This window comes from Panthera tigris, chromosome C2 (genome assembly GCF_018350195.1).
Source record: "Panthera tigris isolate Pti1 chromosome C2, P.tigris_Pti1_mat1.1, whole genome shotgun sequence".
In the NCBI taxonomy this organism is placed as follows: Eukaryota; Metazoa; Chordata; class Mammalia; order Carnivora; family Felidae; genus Panthera; species Panthera tigris.
In genome coordinates, this window is record NC_056668.1 from 112343000 (window position 1) to 112367133 (window position 24134).

Below are 24134 nucleotides of genomic sequence, written 5' to 3' on the forward strand. Positions count from 1 at the left end.
TAGAAATGCTGAGGTAAAAATTTGTTAACTAAGTTCTCAACGTTAGTTTTCAGACATTAACGATGTAACCTGACTTACTTGCTATTTAATCTTGCTCATGAATTTGTCTCTTGTCTCTCTAACTGATGACTTCTCCTAGGACCCTTGCTTTTCTGTGGTAAATTCCTTTTTTTTTTTTTTTTAAGTTTACTTGAGAGGGAGAGAGAGAATCCCAAGCAGGCTCCATGCTGTCAGTACAGAACCCAATGCAGGGCTCAAACTCACAAACCATGAGATCATGACCTGAGCCAAAATCAAGAGTTGGACACTTAATCAACTGAGCCACCCAGGTACCCTGTGGTGAATTCTTAGAGCAGACTATATGAACACAATCTCTTCTTTCCATGACAGTGCCCTTCTCTTCTTTATAGATTCAGATATTTCTCAGACCCAGAACCTCATTTCCTTGCTAGAGTCCTAAAGCAGCAAAGCATTTTGAAGGAAAGCTTTTAGAAAACTAGATATTTGCACCTGTGCCCCAGGAAAAATTGGAATGAACTTTTCTATGATTCCAAATCGTGGATTGGGAAGAAAAGGAGTTAGGGGGACAGGCCCTTAATGGTCGGTCTAGGGCACTTCATATTGACACAGAACCCAACTCAGTTCAATATTTTATCCTGTTACATTAACATTTTTCAAAATCAATTAATTACCAAGAAACACATATATGTTCTTCTTCTGTCCACACTCCTCTTCAGCCCCCACCAAAAACGAAAACAGAAACACATCAAAAAATGCACTTCTCAGGTTGCTGAAAATCTGCCATAGGAGCCAAGCCTGTTTCTGAAAGTTTCAACTCATCCAATCAGACAAAAGGCTGAGGAAAGGGGAGGCATTTATCAAGTTACAGGGAGGACTCCATCTGTTATCTTAGACCTTTGTTACCAAGTGACACAAGAGGAGATTGTCGAAGGCAGCATGAAAGAGTTTTATTTTACAGACTCTTAGTCCAAAGCTTCCAAATTAGAGAGAAGCAGCAGCAGAAAAGAAGTCAAGTAAGTATGATGAAGAAGTCTCCACATCCTGCCATTCTACTGACGAGAACCACCGTTGAGGGTGAAGGTGCCTCTGTGGCTGGGATCTGTCCGTTCAGCTTCTACAATAAATGCAGCCAAAGGGGCAGTCACTTCTCATCAGTCACAAAAGTCTCCTCTTTAGACCTCACTCTCGCAAAAGCCATTTCTCATCATGCCAAACCAACAAAAGAAAGTCATTTTTTGTATGGCTGGGGTGTTAAGCTTCGTGTGCGCCCTTGGAGTTGTGACAGCCCTGGGGACACCGTTGTGGATCAAAGCCACCTTCCTCTGCAAAACAGGGGCGTTGCTCGTCAATGCCTCTGGGCAGGAGCTGGACAAGTTCATGGGAGAAATGCAGTACGGGCTTTTCCACGGAGAGGGTGTGAGGCAGTGCGGGCTGGGAGCGAGGCCCTTTCGGTTCTCACGTAAGTAACAATTGCATTTGAATTATTTAATACTTTAGGCGCGCTCTCCCAATTGTTACAAGGAATTACTTTTAAGAAGGAATTATTTTTAAGAGCCTTGCCCTGTCTATTACAAGCCTCTTAAAACAGACGTGGACCATTTGAAATATCTAGGACTCTTGTGAGCAATTTCTTCTTCCTGGTTTTTACTATTTTGTTCTTATTATTTCATTCTGTTTTTATTATGACAATATATAGTTAATGAGTTGGTATGGAATTAAGCTTTTTGAGAAGGTAAGCAATTAAATTCTCTTAAACATTAATATTTATGCTAGAAATTTTGGTATCTTTTTAAAGGGGGAGCAACTTGGAGAAATAGAAAGCTGTAAGAGACGATCTTCTTTTTGTTCTTAAAACAAAACAAAAAGATCAGTGTCATGGGCTCCTTAAGCAACTCTAACTTCTTTTCCACCTTGCCCATGACTTTGTACCCCATCTATCCCTCTTTTATCCCTGCTAGCACCTTTCCTGCTGCTAATATTCTTTTTTTTTTTTTCTTTTTTCACCAATGTGAATCACTTGGCTTTTGGAATTTAAAGCAGATCTGCTGTGCTAACTGGGAAAGAAACAGATGCCTATTTAGGATAGAAAATTTGCAACTGATTGACCTTCAAATCATGTAGAGAATATGAGATGGGTTTTCTGTTCGATTTTTGTGAGATGGAAGTGTTACCCACAGTATTTATAACCTGTTTATCTTAAGAAGAGAATTTTTAAAAAATTACCATGTGAATAGGCAACTCATTAAATGAAAATTAATAAGAAGGCATTTGTTATATCTCTCACAACACACATTCAGAAATTATTATTATTTCAAAAGGGCTGGTTTGGAACAATCTTATGAAGAAACAGCCAGTAAATTACTGCATAAATCACTCTTCAGGAAAGGAGGTTACCAAGTGAGGCATTTAAAATGAATTATTATTTTGCCTGGGTATTTTTTTTTTCTCTAGCATAGGTAGAAAGCTAAATTAATTGAATTTATTATTAACATATGCAGTGTCTAATTAAATTTCAGTGCTGGCCTATTTATATTTCTGCAACATTCCTTCTATCTTCTTCGCAGTCATTGGACACCAACTTTCACTCACATAGGTTATTAGGTGATACGAATTGTCACAGGGCTCCAAAAAATCCTCAAGAATTAGTCTTTAGCTTTTCAGAAAATTATCATCCACTAGATTTGATGAAGTGAATACCAACTCTTTTCGCTGAATGGCTTCAGTTCATTAAGGTAATGGGGCTGTTAAAGTTGCTTAGCTGTCCTTGGGGGGAAAAAAAGAACAAAGTAGATCACATGATTTGCAACTGTATTAAAAAATAAAAGAGGAAAAAAGATGAGTGGAATTAGGTAACTCTCATTCATTGACAGCTAAAAAGCACGAGGAAAGCTTCTCACACATGAATTTAGACAAAAGCAGGGACCATACAGTGAGTTTTCTGGAGCCTTTGCATTTTGTACAGTGAAACAGAGATCAGCTTTACTCATCCCATAGGACAGGTTTCAAACGGTAGGTTTTGTGAACACTTACAAGACATGAAGCACGAAGCGTGTTTTGTCTTATTTAATCCTCACAAAGCCACATGCCTCAGCGGTTTGATGAATAGTTTCCATGGCCGTGTCCTCTGTTAGCTCTGTCTGTGGTGCCATTGTGCTAGTCAGGTGGCCTACCCTTTGCTTTTGTGCGGACTCATAGAGTCGTGGGGTTTAGACAATACCTTCACCTATGACAGAATTTCATTTGTCCTTGTGATACTTTGAACGTTTCCCCCCACCCTCGTTAAGATCTTACATTTGTTAGTCTGTTCTGTGGTGACAGCCTCTCTGTGTAACCTGTCTCTACCCCAGACGTGTTAAAACCTCATTAATTTCTTTTTTTTTTTAATGTATTTACTTTGAGAGAGAGAAAGAGAGAGAGAGAGAGAGGGTGAGCTGGGGAAGAAGGAAGGGAGGGTGGGAGGGGGAGGGGGAGAGAGAGAGAGAGAGAGAATGAATCCCAAGCAGGCTCCACACTGCCAGCATGGAGCCCGAGGTGGGGCTTGAACTCACAAACCATGAGACCATGACCTGAGCCAAATTCTAGAGTTGGATGCTTAACCGACTGAGCACCCAGGCACCCCAAAACCTCATTAACTTCAATGAGACCCTGCAAAGCATACCTACAGTATCACTTTTTCTGCCTAAGCTTAGAAGTATCTCTTTCAATGGAACACAAGAGAAAATTAGGAAAAGTGAATACTGGATTCCCTAAAAAGCATAGTGCTCATTAATTTTCTTAAATGTTTATTTATTTTGAGAGAGAGAGAGAGAGAGAGAGGGCAACAGCGGGGGTGGGCAGGGAGAGGGAGAGGGAGGGAGGGAGGGAGGGAGGGAGGGAGAGAGAGAGAGAGAGAGAGAGAGAGAGAGAGAGAGAGAGAATCCCAAACAGGCTCTGCACTGTCAGCACCGAGCCCGATAGGGCTCCATCTCATGAACCAGGAGATTATGACCTGAGCCTAAATCAAGAGTCCGTCGCTTAACCAACTGAGCCACCCAGGTGCCCTGCATACCGCTTATTGAAACAAGCAGCCCTCTCAGTGATAAAAACTTCCTCACCAATATGCCTTTCGAACATCCTGCACTGAATTGACACTCCTGCTACGGGAAGGCTTCACGGTCCATATCTTCACGTTCAAAATGCCATCACCCTGTCAGTGACGTTCTAACAACGCATTCTTGAAGGAAGAGAGCCCTCAGATCATTCGCCTGAGAGAAAAGTGTAGTCCTGTTACTGTAAGAGAATGGGAGGTCTAACCCTGTTTTCTCAATAATGGCATCCTTCGAGCAAAATGTAGAGCCCCCAGAGAGCTCAGGGTAGACGATTCTTTCCTGTTCCTTCCAGAGCCCAAGTTATGATTAGGGCACGACTCACTTCCCAGAACTTTTTCCCTTTCTCATATTCCCTTTAGAAAAGTTACTAAGCAAACATTTGGATTGAAGAAACTTACCAATGTAGGAGGAATGGAAAAGGCAGCTCGTCCAACTATCAATCGCTTCGTGACCTGGTTCTTCGCACTGTGGAGGCAGTATCAGTTAATACAGATTTACATTTCGGTTCTCTGGGATTGCTAAATGCTACCTCGCTGACCAAACTTTTCATTTAGATCAGCACTGGTCAACAGAAATACAATGTAAGCCATAAACGCAGGCCACATATGTAATTTTAAATGTTCTAGTAGCCATACTAGAAAAAGGGAGTAAAGGAAACAAGTGAAATGAATTGGGTTTTTTTTGTTTTTCTTTTTTTTAATTTTTTTTTTTTTAACGTTTATTTACTTTTGAGACAGAGAGAGACAGAGCATGAACAGGGGAGGGGCAGAGAGAGAGGGAGACACAGAATCTGAAACGGGCTCCAGGCTCTGAGCTGTCAGCACAGAGCCCGATGTGGGGCTCGAACCCACGGACTGTGAGATCATGACCTGAGCCGAAGTCGGATGCTTAACCGACCAAGCCACCCAGGCGCCCCAACAAGTGAAATGTATTGTGATGACATTTTTCTTTAACCCAAGAAACCCAGAATACTGTCATTTTAACATGTAGTCAACGTAAGAGATATTTTACTTTTTTTGTGATAAGTCCTTAAAATCCAGTGTATATTTTAACTTACAGCACGCCTCCATCCAAACTAGCCACATTTCAAGTGCTCACCAGCCATTTCAATGTGGCTAATAGCTATCACAACGGGACAGTGCAAACTTAGCTAGAGATTTACTCTGAGTAAATTGGGCGTTGACAGTGTCCATATTCTAAATGAATTTTTGCTTGGTTCTGCTGCACAAGTGTATGTGTTATTTTCACGGGCAGTGCCATGTGTCACTTTTAAAACCCAGATATATAGTGTAACATGAGGATAAGGAATGGAGCAGAAAAACCGTCAGGCAATGTTGTCATGTTTGTTCCTATTAAACGTTCCCTACTGACCACTCTATCTCTTTTAATTATAACAAGAATCTTCCCTGCCAGCATGCACAGTTATGCCGGGAAAACTTCTGCCTCGTTTACTCTGGCTGATTCTCATCCACTTATGGGTCAGCGCTTCATTTTCTAGAGGTCACTAGCATTCATACCTAGCACACAATTTCATTCATTATGATGAAGGGCTGTTTTCCTTTCAAGGAAACACAACCGGTGGGCTTAATTTTTCCTGATATGTCACCTGTAAAATTTTAATGATGATGTTTCAACTCTTACTGTAGCCATCAAGACAAAAACTGCCAGTTTTGAGCTTAGTATGTGCGGGTGGGTTTCTGTTTTGGTGCTTGGAAACACTGTAGAGCATCATCAAAATAGGATACCCAAGAATCATATGGTATCAATCATTCCTAGATATGCTGATCTATTTATTGCCAAGATAGTTCAATGAGCTGGTAAAAACATATGGAATTTTTTTTTTTTTTTTGGAATGTGAAAAATAAGATCTCACCAATCACGGATCACAGATTGCAACTTTAGTCATACTTTTAAAAGCATTTTAATTGAGACCTTATGATTGAAAATGTGTTAAAAAGCTTAACAGAGATTTAACTTACTTCATATTTTTTTAAGTTTATTTATTTTGAGAGAGAGAGAGAGAGAGAGAGAGAAAGGCCACACAAGTGGGGGAGGGGCAGAGAGAAGGAGAGACAGAATCCCAAGCAGGCTCCGCACCATCAGCCCAGAGTTCGATGTGGGGCTTGACCTCACAAACTGTGAGATCATGACCTGAGCCGAGATCAAGAGTCAGATGCTTAACCAACTGTGCCACCCAGTTGCCCCAAAAATCTCATGCTTTTTTTTTTTTTAAGTGGGCTTCATGCCCAGTACAGAGCCTAATGCAGGGCTTGAACTCAGGACCCTGCTGAGATCAAGAGCCAGACACTTAACTGAGCCACCCAGGCACCACCCCCCACCCCTTCATATTTTTAGAGCGCAGAGTTTCTTTACCAAATGAGGCACATCACCCAGGTTACAGAGGGGATGTTGAAACTGCTTGTGTCGGCAAGCAGGTGGCTTCTCAAGCCTACTATCTTGGGGTAGAATAGTCGGGACTCAGTTTCTACCACTGTTACTGAGAGTTGGCACTGTACCTTCATGGTTTCCTGCAAGTGTGGCTCCCCCACTTGGAAGGACCCAGGGGCTCCCCTCGTCACCATCCTGCACATCCCACGTCTCTCCTATCACCCTGCCTGCTCACGGCAGAGCCGCAAAGGTCTTTGATGGTACCTCCTTCTAGTAACACTGCCTACCCCCCCCCCCCTTCCTTAACGGATGGTCTGGTGGGAGGGAAAGCTATGGAGTTCAGCGGGGAAGCCTACCTGGTAGGAGGGCAGAGGGAAGACAGCCACTTGTACCATTTCGCCTAGCTTGCATGGGCCCTCCTGCCTTTTAGCTCAGGACCCTGTTGTCTAGTCTCATTCACTCATTAAAACAGTCCAGCAAATAGACTTTTTGTTTTCCTCCCATTCAACAAAAGTGATTGTTAAGCAGCACTGGTACGAAGGGGGAAATCTTCAACTTCTCTCAGCTTAATAATGGTTTCCCAATTTGTCCTTCCCAGACCTTGATAGTCACTCTATTCAAATCACCTTGGATTATAAGTATTTGAGAAAGTGTATTTCTCTGCAAGGAGACCCTCAGCCCCCAGAAGGCAGGAGTTCGGTATCATTCATCCCGGAACTCCCTCCAGCAGGACCCACACGGTGCACGTCACAGAGAGGTGCTTAATAAATGCACGGTAAACAGACACTACCGGGATTAACCTGGGTTTGTGGCAGGTCTGTGTCACTCACCGAGGATTGGATTTGGAGCACATCACATTTCATTGGTTTTCAGTTCTTGCATCTGTAAAATGGGAGGTGAAGCCAGGTGCTTTCTAACATCTCTTCTAGTGCAAACGCTTTATGATCTATATAATGAGGGCCTGGCTGTTCTCGACAAGGTCCTTCCGGCTTTAAAATTGCTTGACCCTTCTATTCTGTCGCTTGAAGCCTCCACTGACACATTGCAGCCACCATTGTTGGAAGCTGTGAGTTTTGTGTGCCTTTACTCTTTGGTCCTCAAATCTAATGATTTTTAAAGTATTCTGAAATACCTACCATTTATCAGGACCCAAATGAATTTTATTATCAAAGTGAATGCCCCTCTTCTTCCCGGTCAAAAGCTTTTACTTTTTGTGTAGAAAACTACGGGTTAATGAAGGAGAAAAAAAAGAATGGAATGTTTTGGAATTCTAAAGAGGTGTGTTGCTGGGGTTGCAGCGAGCAGGGGCAGCCACAAACACCCAAACAGACTAGATGGGGTTATTGAGAAAGCAAAAGGGAAGTCAAAATACAGTGAGAGGCTGAACTCCTATTTCCTCCACTTTTCCCTTTCTCTATTTTTCCTAGAAACTTCTCTGCCATCCTCCCTGAAAAACTCCTCTTTCTTGCATTTGGTTTCATCAACTGATAATGGCAAGAAATTAGGAACGACCAGCGTGTTTCGTACTCTCGGGGGATTCTTTACCCAAAGGAGGAACTGAAGCAGAAATCATCCTCCAATTGGTGAGAAATATGGGAAGATGCTGTTGAGGAAAGGAACTTCTCTCCTTGCCTAGGCCAGGAAATGACCTTTTTCCAGGCAAAGGCATAGAAAAGACTATTTACCAGGAAAAATCCCTCACAGAATTAGCCTCGTTTGAGGACTATAGTTTTGCACACATGCATGCATACAAGCGCATACACACACACACACACACACACACACACACACACACACACACACCCCTTCCTTTACTTTAAATTACTCTCTATTCTAATAGCCAGTAAAGTCATCACCTGGGCTTTCCTGAGCCATGAAGCAAAGGCTGACGGGGCTGCATCTGAATCTCCGTGCAATAGGTCCCAGGTGGGGCTTGTGGAACTTAACCCTGGTGTGTGTGAACTTCACCTGTCGGAGCAGGACTCCAAATCATTTTTACAATTTGCTCCTGTGCTTTCTCTTTGACTAGCTGTGGGTATCTTCCCCAAGGACGTTTGCACAACACAGAATTAAAACCACTTATTTCCGCTGCCCATTTACTGGGTGCCTGATAGGTGCCAGGCATTTTGCATATATCACCTCCACCCCTTTGGGACGTGTTCTGATGCCATTCCCCCTTGAACAAAAATGGAAACTGTAAACTCAGAGAGGTCACAGGACTTCTCCGAGTCACAGATCTAGTAGATAGCCAACCTGAGACTGAAGTTCAGATGCATGATAGATCGCGATCATTCTTCTGCCACATCTGTCTCCTTACAACGTGCAAAAAGAACACAAAGCAAGGAAGAAAATATAAGAGCAAACTTCAGTTTCACCATCCATTTCAACAATGACGTTGGGACATCACAAGAGCTAAATCTTGTATATCAATATGATGATGGTCCTTGGCCTAGCGACTTGGACTCATTCACTGCCTCTTTATTTCACATTCCAGTGGCCCTAATGTCTCAGCCTCGATCTCTGACCTTTGGAAGGTAAAACAGTCAAGCCAAGTCTGTTTAATAATCTAGGTTGAGCGGGTCACATGCTTATGGCTAATCTTTGGGTTATGAAATTATATTACATTAATGTTGATAATTTATGTTGAAAGCAGAGTGAGCTGATTGCTCCTGTGGCTGGCTGACTTAAGATCTCCACCAACAAAACCCTTCATGGTATGATCTTCAGAATTACTTACTTGACCACAACAATTATCTCACCAAAATGGCAGGCTCTTTTCTGAGGTGTCTTGAGTGTTCAAAACAGAGGCAGAGATAAAAAGAAAAGCAGGTACATAGCATTTGGTTAACTTCAAAAACTGGTATTTTATTAGGAGCCAGTGGATTAGAATTAGAGCATAAATTAAAATCTCATTTTTAAAAAGTGAAAAAGCTCGTTTTTATCTCTGAAGTAGATCAGGGATTTCATAAAATTAAAGACTTCCTTTTTTTTTTTTTTTTAACAAAACTTATTTAAATTAAACAATGACAAATAAGTCTTTCACCCGGTCACGCCTGTAAACACCCAGACTGGTTGGGAGATGATACACTTTTATTACAGGTAGGATAGAGCTGACTAATAGCAAACTGTACCTGGCAGACTAATTTATGCAGGATTCGTATTTCGCTCCCTCTCAGCGTGTTATAATTGTAGCAAAGCCATTCTCAGGAGTTATTACCCCAACATAATCATACCCTGTGGATTAGGAGCAGTCAAATGGGTTCTGTTATCAGAGACACATATGCGCCAAAGCAGCTGTCGTCCCTCAGCCACCGTGGGTGATTAAGACTCACTGACGGGGCTGCCTCTGAATTGGGTTGAGTCAGGTAGATACACTTCAGCTGAGAGGAATTCAGGCGCAGTACTGAAAAGCTGGCATATTAGACGGTTCTATCTTACCGTGAGGTCTCCTCCTCTTAAGTGCTGGGGTCACGGATTTCATTCTCCCTGACCACGGCAGCTGTCAGAAAGCAGCCTGGCTCAATACCTAGGCGTGAGCTTATGGGGGATATTAAAGGAGGCGAATGCACTGAGCGTATGTCAAGGAATGCCTTTTACTGGATTTTCATAATGACCGGCCACAGATGGGCTGAGGCGAAAGTCAGATCAAGAGCATTTCCGGAAGAAGAAAGAAACCTTCTCTCTTACTCCCTTTCAAGAAAATGAATAGCTGAGCACCAAGGGGCCAAATACAACGGTTTTTACACACCTTTTATGTGGAGGAGGACAAGTTGAGAAGGAAGACAGGACCTCTGAAGCTACCACATGGCTTTAATCTAGGAAGAGGTTGCTGCACCATGGCTGACATCATTATCAGAGCCTGCCTTCGTTCCCAGAGCTCAACAGATGGTGTTACCTTCATTCTGCACCCAGCCAGATAAAGGCAAAAAGGGTTGATGAAACCTAAGCCATCGGGTCAGTGATCCATAACCCTGGTTGCACCTTAGAATCACCTGCACCATAGAATCACCTAGGCTCCATCCTAGGCCAGTCGAACCAGGATCTCGGGAGGGGGTGCCTGAGAAGTGGGATGGCTGAGAAGCTCCCTGGGAGATTCTGATGTGTAGCCAAGGCTGAGAACTACAGAGGTGGCCAGTGGCCAAGACAGGTGGAAGCAGGTGAGGCATCAGAAGTCCCCCAAATTAGGCAAGGACAAGACCTCCAGAAGGAGGGCAGGGAAGAGGAACAGCAGTGTTTAGCATTGCTTCCACACAGGTGGGAGGCTTTAGGATCCTTAGTTTCCACTCCTTCAGCTGTTTATTTCCATGAAGGGTCTCACAGTTGCCCTACACCTGCCTGGCCTCAGCGAGAACGAGAGATCTGATTGATGAGTTTGAGTAAGGAACAGCATACTTGGCTCTCAGCCCCAGAGGCTTCTCGTCTTTCTGAGTCTGCCCACCACTTACAGGAGCCTGTTTTCCACCTGATCAGGATAAGGGAGCCTGCTCTGCCCTGGACTGGGAGGCTCTCAGGTGTCCAGCCCCACCTGTGACGAGGTGGGTGACGCCACCGAATTCAGCAGAACTTGGTGGAAGATCTAAGCCACATTCTCCAGCACTGTATCCAGAAAGAACGCTAACATTCTGACCTTCACCTGCCTGTCTCTTGTGGAAGGGTTCTGCTCCTTCCAAAGAGACTATCAGGAGACTATCACCTCCTTAGAGATGTGCCATCGGCCCAAAAATCATTTTAGAGAAGTCATTACAGAGAAAGTGCAAGAAATTGCACAAGGGAAATAGAAATGAGAATGAGAACAATATATCAGATGCTGAGGAAAGTGTGTGACAGGTACCAAATAAGTAATTAGCTATAAATCTAAAGTTCCTGGATCATTTACAGGAATAGTCACCCACCTGGTCAGGGAGGGGGAGAAAAGTAAAAGTGTGGGCTACAAGATAGAAACTTTGTCTGAATTCCATGTGTTCAGGGGTTCCATGTCCATAGGGACCCCTATGGGGAGGGGGGGAAATCGTCTGTCTCAATGTACAGTTAAGTGCTCTGACCACCTGTGAGCCCAAAATTCCCACCCACCCACAATGCCTGATCATAAGACTTGAAAATGCAGACGCTCTCAAGACACTGGGTTCTTATATCCTCCAGTCCTCTTCGTGGAAATATGACTGCCCTACCATTCTCATCGTGTTAAAAAAATATTTAAGCGATTACTTAAAATCGACATAGAGTGTCCACATAAGTGATCTCACTTGTGTGTCTCAAAAGTTCTTTGACTTATTTCTGTCACTACTCACATTTACACAGAAGGGAGCCAAGGTATCCAGACGCCCACATGAGCAGTGAATGGCCAAATGAGACTAATCCTAAACTTTCCTAACTACAAAAGCTATGCTTTTTTCAACCTGCTATGTTACCTTTCAGTTAAGGCCTGGTTATTTGTCACTCATCCCAGCATCATCTCTGTCCTTCTTGCTTTGGTGTTGGATGATATTCTAACTAATCTTCTTGGTAATGCCTAAATATAGATTTAGATTGAACTTACTAAATTCCTGTTCAAGACCTGTAGGATAAAAGATAGGACTGTCAGACTGGAATCAGTAATAGATATAAAGGAGAACAAAGTTTCAAGATAAAATATAACGGAGGAAACCAGCAGATAGAAATAAATTTTAAGGCAACTGAAATGAAAGCCATGCATTTAGAGACAGCAAATAAAACACGAATTAATGGCAAGTAATAAAGGAACATACTTAGCAGTTGGTAAAAAACAAATAGTTTTTTTATCTTATTCTTATTACTCTCCAATGATCTATTGAAAACAGCATGACTTTACATGTAAGACACAAATTCTCTGTAAGTTAGAGTCTATGTGCCCTCACCCCCGTGCCGAGGGAAAAAAAAAAAATCACTGGGGCCTATAATGTGCCTAAGCGTTCTTCTAGACTCTGCAGATATGAAGGAATGAGAGAGGGTACTTGTTCACAAACAATGAAGAATCTAGCAAGAGTGTTTTAAATAACTGGCAACATATAAAATTTGCACCAGTACGTCAGTCAAGATGGACTGTTACGTTTCAACAAGTGAGTTCAAACATCACAGGTAAATCAGCAAAGATTGAGCTCTTGCTCAGAGAACATATTTGTCAGAGATCAGCTGTAGGTCCATTCTAGGGTGCAGCCACCATCTGGAATGCCACCAGTTGTTAGAAAGAATTGTGGAGACTCTCACACTGGCAAGTAAACCCTCTGACCCGTAACTGACACATGCCACTTCCACTTAGACTTTGTTGACAAAGGTTGTTACACAGCCACATCTAACTTCAAAGGGGCCGGGACGTGCAATCCTATCACGAGCCCAGAATCGGGAAGAACCAGAATTGTAGATAGTTGAATAGCACTAATTACTATCACAATTATTGTTTTTATTCACACAGCCCCAAGAAGTAGAATTATTCTTTGTCAGGGCAAGGCACAAGGAAACTGGAAGAAAGTTCTTAAGAGTTAGAGTTAGATTTCACTAAATGGCATGGAGGAAGCCATTCTGAGCAAAGGAATAGCGTGAGCCAAGGTATGAAGAGCCTATTGTGGTCAGAGTACAAAGGACAGGAGAGAAAGGAGAAGGAGGATAAAGCTGGAGAGGAAGGCAGTGACCAGAATATGGAAGACTTTGCTGTACCAATGCAGTTCATTTGATCTCGAAGGCAGTGGGAAGCCACTTAACAGTGTTAAGCAGGTATGTGACAAGGTAGAAGATGGATTGAAAGAAAACCAAAAGAGAGGTGAAGAGGCCAGTCCACAGGCTCCTTCATCCAATATTTGGTGGCCCAAACCAAAGCATTATCAGAGGGCTGCAAGCGAGGGGAAATATTTCCAAAATAATCTGAAGCAAAAATCAACAGACCTTAGCGACATGACACGAACCCCAGACTTCTGCAGGACAGAGAGCTGTAGCAAGTCACTGAGAAAAGAAACACAGAGGAGAAGGTTTAGAGGGAATAGGACACTATTTTTGGTCATGTTTAATGAGGTTCACTTATAGGTCAGCAACAAGTGATGTCCATCAGTTGCACAGATGTGGAGGTCATGGGAGCAGGTCTGGAGTAGGGGTAGAGAAGAAGGAATCAGCAGATTAGAGGTAGTAGTGGGATCTACAATGGAAGGAAAGATTTCCAGGGAGGGGAATCCAATGAGAAGGTGAATAAGAGTGGGTTTTAGAAAATACCAATACTTATGGGTAGAGAGGAGGGATTGGCAAGGCAGGCTGAGGAGGAGGGGCAGTGAACTGGAAAGGAAATGAGCAGAGGGGAAACCGAGAGAGGGGAAACTTTCAAAAGGAAGTAATGGTTAACAGTCCCAAACACCACACAGGTGCCAAACGAGAGGCAATTAAAATAGTCCTTTGAAATTTAATCTTTTTCTTTCTTTCTTTCTTTCTTTCTTTCTTTCTTTCTTTCTTTCTTTCTTTCTCTCTCTTTCAGAGAGAATGAGCGGGGGAGGGGCAGAGAGAGAGGGGGACGGGAGATCTGAAGCGGGCTCCATGCTGACAGCACGGAGCCCAATGAAAGGCTGGAACCATGAACCATGAGTCATGACCTGAGCCAAAGTTGGAAACTTAGTCACCCGGGTGCCTCAGTCCTTTGAATTTTAACACCACAAGGTCATGGGAGACCTTTCTAAAGCATTCCTGATAGAGTGGTGGGCAAGAGAGGTCCTTGTAAGAGCTGAGGAGGGAATGGGAGGCAAGGACTCAGAGAAGGGCTGCAGGCATACCTGCGTGCATGCCTGTGTGTGCACGAGCGTGTATGGGTGAGTCCACGAGTACGTTCACAACGGGAGAGGCTTGAAGAAAGTGCTGAAGACAGACGGGAGAGGTAGGTAACAGATTGAGAAAGGACCCTGTGAGGTAGAAAAGGAGGAGTCTGACAGCACAGGGAGAAGGCCAGGCCTTGGACAAGAGGAAGAAAATGTCACTCAGAATGGAGGGAAGGTTGGGCCCAAACCAAAAAAACACATGGCAATGGGGAACTGACAGGTGAGAGAATTGCCCTGATAGCCCCTGTTTTCTCTTTGGAAGAGTTCAATTCACTGGATGTTTTCAAGCCTTCTGTAAGCCAGGCACACAAACTGACAGAAATGGAGGCAGGAGGTGGGGGTGATAGGTGCTTAAGAGTGGGGGAAGGGATGGAATATCTGACAAGGGCCAGAAGGGGAAAAGACTGGAAAAGACTCTGCAGGATGGCCGGGGGAGGGGGGGAGCCCACAGGTCAGAGGCCCAAATTGCAATGGGGGTACAGAGTCAAGGGACATGGCTCAAAGAATAGACCCCCCCCCCACCAAATCATTGAGGGAGGGACAATTCCCCACAGAAAGCTCCCCTATGGCTGTATTTTCACTGCAGATCCTCTGCTTAGGACTCGCTCAGCTCCGTTTTGTGATAGCCGACTGCACTAATGAGGGTATGACAGCCTTTCTCTGTTCGCTGAGCTAGTTATGCAGTGCGGATTTCCTTCCCATCCCCCCACCCCATGACAGGTGCTTTCTATTCTGCTATTAGGACAGTGGCCTCAATGACTAGTATCTTCTAGCTCTCGGTTTCTGACTAGATAATCTTGTCAGAAATCTCTGCTTACAGACTGCAGGGAAGAGAAACTGAGCTCTGAACCAGCAGTTTGACATGTATGTTACAAAACATAACTCACCTTCCTTAGGTTACCTTGGATCTATACATATATAGCATTCTTTTATTTTTTTTTATTTTTTTTAATATGAAATTTATTGTCAGATTGGTTTCCACACAACACCCGGTGCTCATCCCAATGGGTGCCCTCCTCAATGCCCATCACTCACCTTCCCCTCCCTCCCACCCCCCATCAACCCTCAGTTTGTTCTCGGTTTTTAAGAGTCTCTCATGGTTTGCCTCCTTCCCTCTCTGTAACTTTTCTTCCCCCCTCCCCTCCCCCATGGTCTTCTGTAAAGTTTGGGATACAGCATTCTTTTAGAAAGCACTCTGATCCAAGTCACTCCTTTCCTGGAAGTTCATCCAAAAAAGTTAGTGTTGCTCATCTTCCACGCCCATAAAAGAAAGAAGAAGGAATGTGCTTGAAGGTGGCCATTACAGACTCAGCTGGAATGCCGAAACCATGGACGATAACCTAACAGACGGCAGTGCATCAGCTTGATGGAAAATCCACGTTGTTATCTGTATGATAGTTGTGAAGACAACACGTATGACATGGAAAACGCTTCTATTCTGAATAAGACGTACAGAATAGAACCTCAAAACTCCATTACGAGTATAACATAGGAAATAAGTATTAAGATGGACAAAGATTTGAAACGACTAAAATAAAAGGGAAAACCTTGCTTTTGTATTGGTAGGACTGTGCGTGAGATTTTTATCTTAATCTCCACTTCATTGTTATAATGTTGTTCATTTATTTTCAAAAATTCCTCTATAAACACTTGGACATTTGAATAGAAACACAGTGAGGAGCAAGTCCATCTTTTCCTAATCTCCCCGCCCTGCTAATGAAAAAGAGCTTTGTCATGTTTAGGATTGAGATGAATTCTTTTTTTTTTTAACATCTATTTATTTTTGAAACAGAGAGAGACAGAGCGTGAGAAGGGGAGGGGCAGAGAGGGAGACACAGAATCTGAGGCAGGCTCCAGGTTCTGAGCTATCAGCACAGAGCCCGATGCGGGGCTTGAACTCACAGACTGTGAGATCATGACCTGAGCTGAAGTCAGACGCCCAGCCAAGTGAACCACCCAGGAGCCCCTTGAATTGAGATGAATTCTTTTACAAATCTCAGACTTTAAACCTTGCTATTAAGCAGCCATCAGTTTCCACGTAACAGGTCGACAACCCCCAAATATGTTGGATTTAAATTTTTCTTTTAATAAAGAGATTTGAGATTCCATTCCAGTTACCAACCAGGTCTTTCAACTTCTTTAAAAAAAAAAAAAAAATGTTCCTATCATCCCTCTGGTGATTATTCTATTTTATCTCCATTGCCCCAGATTCTCTCCCAAAACTCTCGCAATCCAGCTTCTATTACCACCAGTAGGTTACATCAAGGTCAACAGCGACTGCTAAACTCCACAGCCAAATTCAAGTTCTTCTCTTTAAAAAAATTTTTTTTTAACTTTTATTTATTATTGAGAGACAGAGCATGAGTGGGGGAGGGGCAGAGAGAGAGGGAGACACAAGATCCGAAGCAGGCTCCAGGCTTTGAGCTGTCAGCACAGAGCCTGACGCGGGGCTCAAACTCACAAACCACAAGATCATGACCCGAGCCGAAGCTGGACGCTTTACCAACTGAACCATACAGGCGCCCTGACAAATTCAAGTTCTTAACCAGAAACTCCCATCACACTAGAAGCTGCTAACCCCCCTCTTCTTCTCCTTTAGCCCTGGGGTCACCAAATGGACTGTCTACTCCTCTTTTTTCCTTCCCTTTTTTTACCTTTGTGGAAGTAACTCCCTTCAGTATAAACCACTGACTTCTGCCAAGAAACCCCAGACCCGCTAACCACATCAGGCTCAATCCCTGCATCCTACTCCAAGCAAAAGGTATCCATCCAACATAAACATGTCTAACAGCTACATCATGCATTCTTAATGGCTGCTATATTCCCTGTAAGGGGATGAAAATTGGTTCTTGGGAGCAGGAAAAAAACTCTTACTCTTTAAGAAGTGTCTATGAAAATAATAAATATAAATAAAAAGTGTGTATGTGTATAAAGCAAATATATAAATATAATACTGAAATCAATACACAATATATCTGTGGTATTAAGATGTCATTGGGAAAGGGTGATTAGGAGAAATGTCTGAAAAGACTCCTGGGGTGAGGAGTAGTAATGAAAAAAAAAAAAAGTTGAGAAATACTAATCTACGCTGTGCCAGGCATTCTTAGGTGCTAGGGATATAGCAGTGAATAAAATAGACCAATGCACCTGCCCTTGTGTCAGGAGAGAAACAAACAAGTAAAAGTATAGACTTGGTCAGGTGGTGATAATTGCTAAGGAGAAAAGTAAAAGTAAGGAAAGGAGGAGAGTTGGAAGGGAAGGTGAGTGGGCAGGAGATGACAACTTTAAATATGGTGGTCAAAGAAGGCCCTCTGACAGAGCATCTAAGTAAAGACATGGAGGTGAGGGAGCAAGCCATGGGAATATCTAGGGGACTGTCCAGGCAGAGGGAGCAGTATGTGCAAAGGCCCTGCGGTAGAAGTGCTCTTGGCATGTTTGAAGTACAGTAATGAGTCCAGTGGCTAGGGCACACTCCTCAAGGGAATGGGTAGCAGATGAAGTCAGAGGTCTGGCAATGAGTCCAGCCACATAGGTTCTAGTAGGCTATTATAATGACTTGGCTTATCCTCTGAGAGCAGAATCCACTGGAAGTGTTTAAGCAGGGGATTGATATGAACCAATTCATTAAAAAATTTTTTTCTTTTAATGTCTATTTATTTTTGAGAGAGAGAGAGAGAGAGAGAAAGAGAGAGAGAGACAGCATGAGCAGGGGAGGGGCAGAGAGAGAGGGAGACACAGTCTAAAGCATGCTCCAGGCTCTAAGCTGTCAGCACAGCTCAAACCCTCAGACCACAAGATCATAACCTGAGTGGAAGTCAGGTGCTTAACTGACTGAGCCACCAGGTGTCCCAGAACCAATTCACTTTTTTAAAGTAGGTTCCACGCCCAGCATGGAGTTCAACGCAGGGCTTGAACTTATGGCCCTGAGATCAAGATGTGAGCTGAGATTAAGAGTCAGACACTTAACCTACGGAACCACCCAGGTACTCCTGAACCAATTCATTTTTTTAAAGATCCCTCTGGCTCCTGGGTTGAGAGTGGATTGTAAGAAGGAGGGATGGAACCAGAGAGACCGGGTAGGAAGCCCTTGCAGCCATCCAAGTGAGAGATGACACTGGCTTAGACCCGGTGGGGCAGTGGGAATAGAGAGAAGTGGTCAGATTCTAAAGGTAGTGCCCACAGGTTTTCCTGGTGGATGAAACATGAGAGTCAGAGAAGAATCAAGGATGATGCCAAGGAAGAGTGGAGCTTCCAGCCACTGAGATGAAGAAGGCTGAAGGAAGCAAGTGTGAGGACAGGAAAAGCACGGGTGCGGTTTGGGACACAATGAGACTTCTATTTAAGATCCCAGTCAAGATAGTCAATAGGAAGTTGGCTGGAAACTTCAAGTGTGGGATTCAGGGGGAAAGTCTGGGCTGGAAATATCTGTTTGAGAGTGTTTCTAGTAAAAGCCATGCCACCGGATGGAGCACCAAGGAAGTGAGGGAAGAGGGAGAAGAGAAGAGGTACAAGAATGGAGTCATCCCCTGGATGACCCCAGGGATAAGGATGAACCAACATAGCAGATCCAGATAGCAGCCTGTGAGGTGGCAAAACCAGGAGAGTGTAGTGTCTGGGAGCCAGGGGAAGACAGCACTTCGAGGAGAAGGGAGGGAGCCACTGTGCCAAACGTAGACCAAGGAAGATGGGGACAAAGATTGACTATTGGGTTTGGCAGCTCGAACCTCTCTTGGGAAATGCTGTTATCAGTGCAGTGGGTTCAAGAGAAATAGTGGAGAGAGGGAGTTGCTGCTGAGAATATAGCCAACTCCTGGAGAGGTTTTGCTTAAGGGAAATTAAAAAAAAAAAAAAAAAGGAGTAATAGCTGGAGGGCTTAAGTGACTTTTTTTTTTTTTTTTTTTTTTTTTTTTTTTTTGAGAAAGGGAGCATGAGCGTGGGAGGGGCAGAGAGAGAGGGGGACAGAGGATCCAAAGCAGCTCCACACCGACAGCAGCCAGCCCGATGTGAGGCTCAAACTCACAAACTGGGATATCAAGACCTGAGCTGAAGTCGGACACTCAACCGACGGAGCCACCCAGGCGCCCCACGTGAGAGTTTTTTACGATGAGAAAATGACAGCATGTTTTTTGTGGCCCAAGGGGCTGATCCAAAGAGAGGAGGAAATTGCGTGGCAGAGAGAGAAGAGAAATCTTCAGCAGTGTGCTTGAGGAGGTGAGAAGGGATGGCTATGAACAGTGGTCGAGCTGGCCTAGGGACACAGCACGGAGAGCTTCTCCTGACCACCTACCTTGTGCTAGCTACTCCCTACCCTGAGGTCATGGAGTCCTCACAGTTTTGAGAGAAAGGCAGAATTAGCTTTATTTTTCAGATAAGGAGATCAAGATTTAGAGACTTCACAGACTTAGAAAAGAAGCTGACATGTGAACCTCCTCTAATTTCAAATGCCTGGTCCCTTCCCAGGCTGCCCCACAGAACACCTTCATTTTGCAGAGAGAAACAGGGACTCTTTGACCTGCTCAAGGTCACATGGTGGACTAGAACCTGGCACTTGGCTCTTGGCCTGTGCTCCTTTTCTTCCCTTCTACTGAGCTTGTCCTCCTCCGTGCCAAACTGTCACCTTTGCTGAGGCCCTTGCTCACGTCTGGAAGAGCCTACTCATTCCAGACCTTGCCCTCATGCTCTTTTTTAGTTTTAGGCAGGTTTATTGAGGTATAATTACGTGCAGTAAAATTCATGCTTTTTAGGAGTACTGGCCTATGAATTTTGACTAATACATAAAGGCGCGTAAATACCACCACATTCAGGATATACAGCCTTCCATTACTCTCCAAATTACCCTTGTGCCCCCTTCGTGGTCAATCTCCTCTCTCACTGCCAACCTCTCTCACTGCCAACCTTGGGCAAAACCTGATCTGTGTGTTGTCCTTATCATCTTGCTATTTCCAGAATGTCACGTGTATGGAATCATACAACATGCAGCCTTTTGAGTGTAGTTAATTTCAGTTAGCATAATGCATATCAGATCCATCCGTGTTATTGAATGCAGCAATAGTCCATTCCTTTGTATTACTAAGAAGTATGCTATTCTGTGGACAGGCCAAAGCTTGTTTATCCATTCACCAGTTGATCGATATTTAATATGTTTCCAATTTTTGGCAAATATTAATGACGCCACTATAAACATCTCCGTACAGATTTTTGTGTAGACACATGCTTTTAATTCTCTTAGACAAATATCTAGAAATAGGATTGCTGGGTCATATGTTAAGTTTATGTTCAGCCTTTTAAGGACTGAAACTATTGGATATCCATATGCCAAAACAAACAAACAAACAAATTTAACCATGACCATATACAAAAAATAACTCAAAATGGATCACAGACTTAAATGTGAACCTAAAACTAAAAAATGTCTAGAAGAAAAACATAGGAGAAAATACTTGTGACCTTGCATGAGGCAAAGACTTCTTAGATTTGACATCCAAAACATGATACATAAAAGAAAAACAATTGATAAACTAGAACTCATAAAAATCAGAACTGCTTTTCAAAAGGCACTGATAAGAGAATGAACAGACAAGCCACGTACTTAGAGAAAATATTTGTGAATTACTTATCTGATAAAGGGCTTGTATCCAGCATGCATAAAGAATTCTCAGAACTCAGTAATAAGAAACAATCCAATAAAAAATGCACAAAAGATATAAAGAGACACTTCACCAAAAAGAGATATACAGAAGGCAAATAAACTCACAGAATGATGCTCAGTATCATTAGTCATTTGGAAAATGCTAAGTAAAACTACAATGAGGTAAACGACACACCTATTTAATGGCTACAGTTTTAAAAAGCTGCCAAGTACCAGCAAGAATGCAGAAGGCTGGGACTCATACTTTGCTGGTGGGAAGGTTGTGAAATGACACAGCCACTCTGGACAACAATTGGCAGCTTTTACAAAGTTACACATACAGCACGATGGGGTGGGGAGTGGGGGCAGGTGGACTATAAAGGAGAAATGGGGAAGTTCTTGGAATGAAATTGTTCTATATATTGATTGTGGTGGTGGTTACATGACAGAATGAGTTTATCAAAATTCACAGAAGTATACAGTGAAAGGGGAGAATTCTTTACTGTGTTAATTTTACTTTAATCTAAAAAATAGCAGGGGAGGGTTAAAAGCAAAGGCACAGATGCCCCTGACTGGGCTAGTTTACTTCTTTGTGCCTCAGGGTTTTTTTGTTTTTTAAGTCTATACATTGAGAATAAAATGGCACCTTCCTTATGCTGTTGTAAGACTTAAGTCTCCCTCATTTATGTTTTATGTTGTGACAATTAAAAGATTTAGATCTCTCATCTATGCTTCAATTTATTAAATTTTTTTCTTTTCAAATTAGTGGTTTTGCTTTTTTTCCCCATTAGGTCATTATTTATTTATTATTATTTTTAATTTATATCCAAGTTAGTTAGCATATAGTGCAACAATGATTTTGGGAGTAGATTCCTTAATGCCCCTTACCCATTTAGCCCATCCCTCCTCCCACAACCCCTCCAGTAACCCTCAGTTTGTTCTCCATATTTATGAGTCTCTTCTGTTTTGTCCCCCTCCCTGTTTTTATATTATTTTTGCTTCCCTTCCCTTGTGTTCATCTGTTCTGTGTCTTAAAGTCCTCATATGGGTGAAGTCATATGATATTTGTCTTTCTCTAATTTCGCTTAGCATAATGCCCTCTAGTACCATCCACATAGTTGCAGATGGAAAGATTTCATTCTTTTTGACAGCTGAGTAATACTCCATTATACATATATATATATATATATATATATATATATATTATGTATATAGTATAAATATAATATATGCATGCATATATATATATATATACCACATTTTCTTTATCCATTCATCCATCTGTGGACATTTGGGCTCTTTCCTTACCTCGGCTACTGTCGATAGTGCTGCTATAAACACTGGGGTGCGCGTGTCCCTTTGAAACAGCACACCTGTATCCCTTGGATAAACGCCTAGTAGTGCAATTGCTGGGTCATAGGGTAGTTCTATTTTTAGTTTTTTGAGGCACCCCATACTGTTTTCCAGAGTGGCTGCCCCAGTTTGCATGCCCACCAGCAGGGCAAAAGAGATCCTCTTTCTCCGCATCCTCGCCAATGTCTGGTGGCAACATCTGTTGCCTGAGTTATGCTTCAATTTATGTTGTAAGGATTAAAACATTTAAGTTTCTAATTTATGCAATATAGGTAAAGTACCTGGAACATAGCAAATGCTATGTAACTTTTGGTTGTTAATTTTAGTCCTGTTGGTACTACTCATGTATTGCTTTTTGAGGAAGTTCGGTGATGAAATAACGGAGAAGAAGGGCACTTGGGGGCTGGGGTGGTCTGAAGATGGGGAGAGGCAGGCACATGGACTCGCGCACAGAGTGGAGGAAGTCCGTGAGAAGAGAACGAAGGACAAGGAGAGTGATTCTGAGTACAAGCCTGCAGTACTAATGTGGCATCAGCTGCGGGCTTTAATAAGTAACTCCCTTTCACTTGCAAAAGCTAATTAAGTAATTTCTGGAGGCCAGAAGTGACTTGGGCTGGATTTAATGACAGCCCCTCCACAGATCAAAACGTTCAAATCCTTTGTCTGTGTTACAATCCCAAACCTAAAAGGAAGGAAAGACCAAACATACCTACCTCCTAGATACACAGTATCCAATCTCGCTGAAGTGACACCTCCCGGTATTTATTTGAACGGTCTGCTCTCAGCTTCAGCCACGCAAAAGTCCTGTGAACGTTAGTGTGAAATGGAACGATGTTACCAGAGTTCTGGCCGATTGTTACAGACTCAGGGAATTTTCATCAAAAACAGAAACCTGAGAAAATGTAAATAACTGTGTAACTTGCAGGGATTAGTGCCCTGCTGGGTGACTTTTCTCACAAGGGTGGAAATTGTAAGAGACTTCATAAGAATTAGAATGCTCCATGTGACAATTTATTTTAGCTCCTAGCTTTTCTTTCCAGGGGGCAAATCAGCGCAACTTCTTTCAGCCTTTGTTTCATTTGGGTAACAAGCCGCAATTTTCGGACAGGCTTCACCTAGCTGCCCTATCTGAGACAAGGAGGTTGCCACCTCGTTTAAAGGGTAGGTAGAGGGGCGCCTGGGTGGCGCAGTCGGTTAAGCGTCCGACTTCAGCCAGGTCACGATCTCGCGGTCCGTGAGTTCGAGCCCCGCGTCAGGCTCTGGGCTGATGGCTCGGAGCCTGGAGCCTGTTTCCGATTCTGTGTCTCCCTCTCTCTCTGCCCCTCCCCCATTCATGCTCTGTCTCTCTCTGTCCCAAAAATAAATAAAAAACGTTGAAAAAAAAATAAAAAAAATAAATAAATAAAGGGTAGGTAGATGGAGGCAGATTTTTTGATAACTGCTAGTAAACAGCAAATCAACAGCTGATCGAGCTAAGCACAGCAGGTTGGATCGATTGTGCGGTCTCAGCAGTTGCAGGCTCAGGAGGGCAGGGCATCCGCAGAATAAGGCTAGCTGGTTCACTGTGTGCCCCTAGAACACAGGGCAGGGTGGACCAGCGAACACCCGTGAACTTTAACATCCATATTGCCACTATGCCACGCACATGAGGAATTGTTGTACTCTATCAACCTACTCACCCATATCGTTTCTAAATGATGAGGACTTTCAAAGGTACAACCGCAACACCATTAACACAAACAACAAAATCAATGATAGTTACGTAATATTACCTAATACCCAGTCCGTGTTCAATTTTCTCCGGTTATCTCAAAAGTGACTTTTATAAAGTGTTTGTTCAAATCACAAACA

The 24134-nt window shown here is 43.1% G+C and overlaps 1 protein-coding gene and 1 long non-coding RNA gene across 5 annotated transcripts in view; one reads left to right on the forward strand and one right to left on the reverse strand.

Annotated features, from left to right (window-relative positions):
• Positions 1 to 1047: 1047 nt before the first annotated feature.
• Positions 1048 to 23083, reverse strand: LOC122230628. 4 transcript variants are annotated; one of them, XR_006207632.1, is made up of 6 exons: positions 22997 to 23083; positions 8751 to 8809; positions 7328 to 7379; positions 4508 to 4574; positions 2611 to 2784; positions 1048 to 1135 (listed from the first exon to the last, which is right to left on the reverse strand). It is a non-coding gene; the product is annotated as an uncharacterized LOC122230628 (long non-coding RNA). The 4 variants fall into 4 exon arrangements; XR_006207633.1 differs by lacking the exon at positions 22997 to 23083 and adding an exon at positions 13392 to 13443; XR_006207634.1 differs by lacking the exon at positions 7328 to 7379.
• Positions 1127 to 24134, forward strand: part of CLRN1 (clarin 1) — a 39204-nt gene continuing 16196 nt past the window's right edge. The window contains exon 1 of the mRNA XM_007086307.2: positions 1127 to 1480. Coding sequence (XP_007086369.1) covers positions 1228 to 1480 — 253 coding nt within the window. The 5' untranslated portion in view covers positions 1127 to 1227. The remainder of the gene's footprint in view (positions 1481 to 24134) is intronic.